The sequence below is a fragment of the Homarus americanus genome, unplaced genomic scaffold (genome assembly GCF_018991925.1).
Source record: "Homarus americanus isolate GMGI-L3 unplaced genomic scaffold, GMGI_Hamer_2.0 scaffold43063, whole genome shotgun sequence".
In the NCBI taxonomy this organism is placed as follows: Eukaryota; Metazoa; Arthropoda; class Malacostraca; order Decapoda; family Nephropidae; genus Homarus; species Homarus americanus.
The window spans coordinates 10,381-18,137 of record NW_024726526.1 but is presented as its reverse complement, the minus strand read 5'-3'; the positions used below and the strand labels follow the sequence as shown (position 1 = coordinate 18,137).

At 38.0% G+C, this 7,757-nt stretch overlaps 1 protein-coding gene across 1 annotated transcript; it reads left to right on the top strand.

The window, feature by feature from the left end:
* Positions 1–1,679: 1,679 nt before the first annotated feature.
* On the top strand, positions 1,680–7,357 carry LOC121865635 (D-threo-3-hydroxyaspartate dehydratase-like). The gene is made up of 4 exons (XM_042365157.1): positions 1,680–1,868; positions 3,385–3,531; positions 4,454–4,548; positions 7,240–7,357. The coding sequence occupies exons 1-4, from the start codon at positions 1,748–1,750 to the stop codon at positions 7,336–7,338; spliced, it is 462 nt and encodes a 153-aa protein (XP_042221091.1). The 5' UTR covers positions 1,680–1,747; the 3' UTR covers positions 7,339–7,357.
* The last annotated feature ends 400 nt before the right edge of the window (positions 7,358–7,757 follow it).

The following is a 7,757-nucleotide window of genomic DNA, read 5'->3' as shown; positions in this document are numbered from 1 at the left end:
ATACCGATTTTCAAGAAGGGGGATAGATCACTATCTTCTAACTACCGCCCAATCAGTCTAACATCAATAGTAGGCAAATTACTGGAAGCAATCATTTCAAACTCTATTCGAAATCACCTGGAGAAGCACGGATTGATCAATGATTCCCAGCATGGCTTCACAAGCGGACGTTCTTGCCTAACTAATCTATTAACATTCTTTTCATCAGTTTTTGAATCAGTGGAGGAGGGGCACAATTATGATGTGGTATATCTCGACTTTAGCAAAGCCTTCGACAGAGTCCCCCACGAAAGACTAATTAGAAAGGTAGAAGCTCATGGCATCAAAGGTGGCATCCTTAAATGGATTAGGGCGTGGTTACAGGACAGAAAACAGCGAGTGAGCATTAACGGCACTAAGTCCCATTGGAGCAACGTCACAAGTGGAGTTCCCCAAGGCTCAGTACTTGGACCATTATTGTTTATTAAATACATAAACGACATAGATATCGGCATAGACAGCAACATAAGTAAATTTGCTGATGATACTAAAATAGGACGTGTTATCAAATCTGACGAGGACTCGGCAAAACTACAGGAGGATCTAAACAAATTTTTCGAATGGTCTGAAAAATGGCAGATGACATTCAACATCGACAAATGTAAAGTACTCAGTATAGAAAATGTAAACAGGGAAACCAGATACCAGATGAACAACGATGCCATAGAGAAATCCGACTGCGAGAGAGATTTAGGAGTAATGATAAGTAGGAACCTTAAGCCAAGTAAACAATGTGTTTTTGCTCGTAACAAGGCTAATAAAGTACTTGGGTTCATACAAAGGAGGGTTAGTTACAAGTAAAGCGAGGTCATCCTAAAACTGTATCTTGCTCTTGTGAGACCACACCTGGATTATGCAGTTCAGTTCTGGTCACCATATTACAGAATGGATATAGAATCCTTGGAAAGAATTCAGAGGAGAATGACAAGACTAATCCCGGGCATTAGGAACCTTGAGTATAGAGACAGGTTAAAGCATCTTAATTTGCACTCCCTCGAGAGACGTAGAGCGAGGGGCGACCTGATAGAGGTGTATAAGTGGAAGACAGGGCTAAACAAAGGGGACATTACAAAGGTACTCAAATTATCCAACCAGGAGCGAACTCGTAACAATGGTTTTAAATTGGACAAATTTAGATTTAGGCGTGAAATAGGTAAACACTGGTTTGGAAACAGAGTGGTGGATGAATGGAACAAGTTACCAAATATCATCATTAACTCGAATACGCTGAATTGCTTCAAACATAGGTTGGATGCTCATATGAGCAATAGGGGTTGGGTGTAAACGGGACTGCCCAGTATGGGCCAATAGGCCCGCTGCAGTTTCCTCCATTCTTATGTTCTTATGTTCTTATTGAAGTTGTAGTCACTGAAATGGAATTGGAGTTTTATAAGATTAATTTTATATTTCTTACTGTAGCTTTTAGTTATTTCTACTTACTTGATACCGTTCACAGCAACACTGAAGTTTAATTTTGCCACCTTCCTTGCATAATATCTAGCTTACTGTAGATACATGAGTCTCAGAAAGCACCACAGGCCCCTAGCATTTATAGTATATGCTTCAGCCCAAGTGATGTTTATATACTTAGTCATAACACCTTGAAGTGATCAGTTGTATAACTCCTTGAAGTGATCAGTTGTGGACAAATCAATATAGTTTTACCATTTCAGCTGGAGTGTGGTGGGAGGATGAAGCAGGGGTGGACATGGCATTACAACTCCACAACGCTCCTAATATCACCTTTGTTGGTGTCTATGTCCACTGTGGCAATACCTATGGTGCCAGTGAGCCCAAAGAAGTCCTGCAGATCCAAGAAGACACTTTAGGTGAGGATTGTTACTGGTTGAAGCACAATTTCTGGATCACCTGAAGAATCACCACCCCAGTTATTTTACTTAAACAGTAACCACCCTAATGCAAAGCTAACCTACTACATCTGCCTTTCCCCCCAAATACTGCAATGTTAGTGGTTAATCTTCGGTTGAAATTAGCACGGGTGGAGATTCTTCAGGTGATCCCAATTTCTTAACATACAGTATACAGGGGAACACTGCTTAGCATAACTCTGTACCAAGAATTAAAAACAATTCCGCATTTTCTCTTTTTCAAGATAGAAATAACAAGCAGTAACTCAAGTTACATGAGCATAAGCATTCTTATCTGTTCTCTCATTGTTCTTGTTCATACAAGCTACAGTACAGGTATATGAGAGCATCCAGTCACAATGTTCTCTATAGAGTGAGTCTTCTAAGAGTCATTATACATGCATCATACACGCCACATTAGTTTTTGAGTGGGTATAGTTTGTGTGCTCTCACTGAACTGCTTCTCATTCTTGTGAAACTACAGTTCTAAAGTATTTAACATGTGTTACAGTATCAATGAGTGTGAGAAAAAGCAAAAAGCATAATTACCTTAGAAGTGAAAGTTAAAGTTTTAAATGAATAGTCATTGGTGTCATGGCAGTAGAACGTGGGTTTGACCTCATAAAATTTCCAGTGAGAACAAATATGACGAATAAAGACAAAATAACGTTCAATGGGTGATATGGCCATTATACAGAACAGGGTGACCACAAATGTTATTACTGTAAAAAAACTATAAGAGGGAATTTATGTAAATTTTTTGCTTGTTACTGAAGAAATAAAAATTTTTATGTTTTTCTGTGCACCTCAACATGTGTGCTGTTAGTGGACTGTAACACATCCAACCAGTACTCCACTTCAGTCCATATGTTGGCCAACCTACCTTCATTACTCTTTTGATGCTGTGGGTTATCCTTTTATTGTACCAGGTGTTTCAATGTCAGCAATGGGGGTCTGAAAAACATAATAACCCTTAACATACTCCCACAAGGAAAATATTGAGTGGTTATAATTCTTCAAAGATACACACCTACTGTGATATTCTGCTCAGCAAAGAAAACTAAGCTTATCACCCTGTCGTGCATGAGTCCATACCAAACATTAAGTTTTGGGCTATTACGAATGTGTTCACAAAACCCCCGTGACTTTTCAGCTAACCATATTTGCACATTATAGCAGTTAACTCGTCCAGACACCTGAAAAGTGACTTTATCAATTGAGTTCAGCATGGAATGTGCAAATTTATAGTGCCGAGGCTTGTCATTAGATTGTAAAGGCACAATCTCTTGTGTCTGAAATCATGTAGCGAGTCCAGGAAATTAGTATGAGTACCCCAGGAGCACATCTTCCCCATTAAGTGAGGTCCTCCTGTATAATTACGCACTCTCTTTAATTTTACCCAAGTTCACTGTAATACACGTGAAATTAATTAAAGAAAACACAAAGACAAGTACTCTGCTGATAACATACCTTCCAGAGCGTTTGCTGAAGTTTGTCGATCGCCTGAAGCAGCGAGGTGTGACATGTACCACAGTGGGTACTGGATCCACACCCTCCTGTAGACAACCAAGTGATAACATGAAGAACCTAACAGAGATACATCCTGGCAATTATACCTTCCTTGGTGAGTCCTGACTTAATACAGCTCTACTCTACTGGCTGATTGTTTGTAGCTCTGGAGATCAGGTGTATGTAGGTCCCAGAAAATGGAGTTAGGTAAGCTGTCATAATGTCAGGGTTGGGCTGGGATTCTTTTGACTGGGCCTTTATAAACAGATTTAATTTATTGTGTAAATCACCTGAATATTTCTTCACATATTTTGTGGATAAATTTCTAATATATGGTGAGTACTTTATTTTGAGAGCTGCGACGAAATTTGAACTTTTAAATGAAATAAAAATAAAAATGTACTACAACACAAGTACTATGGTTAAGTATCTGTCAACTGAAAATCTACTTCGTGAAATAATCTGTTTTACGAAAGATTTGAGTATTTTGAATATAAAACTAAAGACTATGGATTAAAGGAAAAACTATTTAATTTTCTACATATTACTGTATACTTTACATGATTAAAAGAAGAGAAATTGGTCAACAAAGCAACTGGCTCAGTGACTGTGTGGTGGTGGTGTGAGTGACGAGTCTACTGTACTGTACTTGTCTTCATGTGAGTTTGAGAAAGTTATATTTACTGTGCTGTTTATGGTGATCAGTAGGAGAATGATGACACATTGAAAGTCTATTAGTCGACTTAATAACATTGTGAGTGTTAAATAATAATGAAGAAAGTTACTGTTCAGGTATTTTCAGAAATTAATAATATAACTAAAGTGACACCAGTACTAGGGTTTACTACATGCTTCCCTTGGACATATGTTTGTGTGTCCACTTTATGGAAGCCTCTTGGTCCTAATATTATTTGAGTGATACTTTATTGTAATAGCATCGAGTCAGAATGATAAGGTGATCTGGATAAATGTTGGAGTTTGAGCAGTAGGGCAGTAGCTAAAACCAGATCATGACTATCCCTGTGATGCCAGAACAGATGTGCAGCAGTGGAGTCTTGGGTCATGCAGCCAGGAGGACATCGCCTGCTGTGTTGCCACCCGTGTCATTGGTCACTACCCACACAGGAATCAGGTACTATTACTACACTTAAATTGTATGTGCATTAAGTTTTCTTGTTGTCAAAGATCTTATGTCTGAGAATTATAGCATACTGAATCACTAATATAGTAAAATATCTCTTAGTTTTTTGACCAGTACTTTGTTCACTGGATAATTTGCATCAATTTCTCTCCTGTATCCCCATCAAGGAGGGGTTTGTACATGCACTGTATACTGTATACGGTACTTTCACACTATATGTACAGTACAGTATACATAATTGTAATAACTTCTTATTTCTTAACACTGCTTTAGCAATATTCTTGGCTAATGGGGAGATTACTGTACAGTAGTACCCCGCTTAACGCGGTCAATAAAACCCACAGGGTACCGTGTTAAGTGAAAACCGCGCTAAGTGAACAACAGAACATATGGGATTAATTCCAATAGAAACTGGCCCGATCCCCAAACTCCACTTTTTCCGACACAATACCTATGTTCTAGTAAAAATAACATCTTAATTTTATGATGGTACATGCACACAATTAATACTTAAGAGAAATAGAGAAATACAGTCGCCAAGTTAATGTCCATTCAAATAATGGACTCAACTCCCTCCCCCTCTTCTCACACTACACTGCTCGCTCTTCCCTCTCTGAGAAATTTTGGGGGGGAAACCACTAAATTTTAATAAATAATACCTCAAACTAAAGTTAGGATAATACAATTGACATTGCTGGATTCCTTGTAAGACCAGGAATATTTTGAATATAAATGTCATATATTTTGCACAAAAGATAACATATTTACTGAGAGTAAACATTATATCAAAAATTTGTATGTCTAATGCAAAATCTATGATGTTTATATTCAAAATGATCACCAAATTGTAAGAATTCCAGCAATGTAAATTATATTCTGGCCGGGTAATTTGTATGAATTTTATGAGCTAAAACAAATATCTTCAGTTAATAATAAAAAAAAAGTATTCTTCACACAGTAACAGATGGTCGGTCGGTCCCTTCCTCCCCCCCACCCCCCACCAACCCTCCCTACCAGATGTGTGGGAAAACCAGAATATTTAACATTTTGTATTAAATAATACCTCAAACTAAAGTTAGGATAATATAATTGACATTGCTGGATTCCTTGTACGACCAGGAATATTTTGAATACAAATGTCATATATTTTGCACAAAAAATAACATATTTACTCAGAAACATATACAGTGGCCCCTCGGTTAACGAACTCAATCCGTTCCAGAAGGTCGTTCGTTAACCGAAACGTTCGTTAACCGAAACCATTGTTTCAATGGGTTTTTGGGTAATTGGTTCCAGCTCACGAAAATTTCCTAAATTCAACAAAAATGGTAGAAAAGTTCACTTACTTTGAGGTGTGTATGTAGAAGGCTCCTGGATGATGATGATGATGATGGGATTTAGAATGGGGGTGGAGGAGAAGGAAGAAGAGAAGGCATTGGGGTGGAAGAGAAGTCACCCCATGGTGCCATTTCACCCATAAAATTTTAGCTCTCTGGTTTAATTCAAGATTATTTTCTTTAAATCAATGCTGCACTGCATTATATATTGTCAATATATAAAATATATTTCAAAATGACCAATAATTTGCTTGGAAACACAGAAAAAAAGCATTTAGTTGAAGAGAGTCTCAAGCAAGATGTTACCTCCAGTGAAAACAGAGAGAGACTGACGCCTGTTTGCTGTGTTAAGAGGCTGGATGCCGCGCATTAAACTAGTCACTTTACCTTCAATTTCGTTCAATAATTGTTAAAATGACTAAAAAATTGAATATTAAACTTTTAAAATTATTGAATAGTATAAACTTCTTGATATTTACAAAAATAGTAAGGAATTTAAGCCCTAGAACCGATTAATGTATTGGCGGACTGATACTAAAGCTGGTTGCCCGGTCAGTGCAAGCGAAAACATGTTGAGGTCGGTTCGTAAGAAGTTCGTTAAGCGAATTTTTTTTCGTTAACGAATTGAAGATCCTTATGGAAGGCAGTTCGTTAATCGAAATTACGTTAACCGAGGTGTTAGATTAAGCGAGGGTCACTGTATCTAAAATTTGTATGTCTTATGCAAAATCTATGATGTTTATATTCAAAATGATCATCATATTGTAAGAATTCAGCAATGTAAATTATATTCTGGCCGGGTAATTTGTATGAATTTTATGAGCTAAAACAGGCAGTCAGGCAGGGTGGCGGGTGGGGCGAATCTAAAAATAGCTCTCCAGCCGGACACTCACCGCGTATACGTGGAAAAAACCCGCGTTAAGTGAAAGTTAGGCTCTGGCGAGGCACCACGTATACGGTAAAACGCGCTAAGCGAAACCGCGTTAAGCGGGGTAATACTGTACTTGTATATATATTCTTTAATATAGTTGTGAACTGTGTGAAAAAACACCGTTTGATGTATATTTCCCCTCCGTGGAACATAAAACCCATCAGTACTGTACTAGGGTTCTAACATTCAGTACTATACTTGTTTTTTTACTAAAATGGATTTCCAGGAACTAAGCCCCTTCATATATAAAAGGATACCTGTCCTATACATTCACCAAAATATTGTTTCTAAATATTTCCTTTTGAATTATGGTGCCTCTTATACACCAGCAAAATATGACAATCCTGTATTGAAATAGAAAACAATGAATTATTAATATACAAGTGTTTATAATAAGCAAACAATTGATTTCAGATGCTGATAGACTGTGGGTTCGTAGGTCTCACCAAGCAAGGCTATGGTCATATGGACACAGGCTACGGTGTCTTCCGTGGCCACCCTAACCTTAAGTAAGTCACCCTGGCCTTCTTCTATGGCCACCCTAACCTTAAATAAGTCTTTCTGGCCTTCCATGGCCACCCTAACCTTAAATCACTTTGGCCTTCTTCTGTGGCCACCCTAACCTTAAGTAAATCACCCTGGCCTAACTCTTTGCTGTACAGTGAGTTCTGCTATAACGCGTGTTTTGACAACGCGAATTGGCTCTAACGCAATTGATGAATTGAGGAACAATATTTGTAAAACGCGAACTCGTTTGCTGTAACGCGATTCCACGTTGTTATGTTGTTATGGCTTGGCGCGGGGTTATGCAGTGTTTACAGTTCACGTTCGACATCACATGTTCAATTGAGTTATGTGTTTTGTTTGTGAAGAATTGCAGAAATAATTTATGTAATATTTATGTATACAGCAAACCACTCACAGGTCCTACC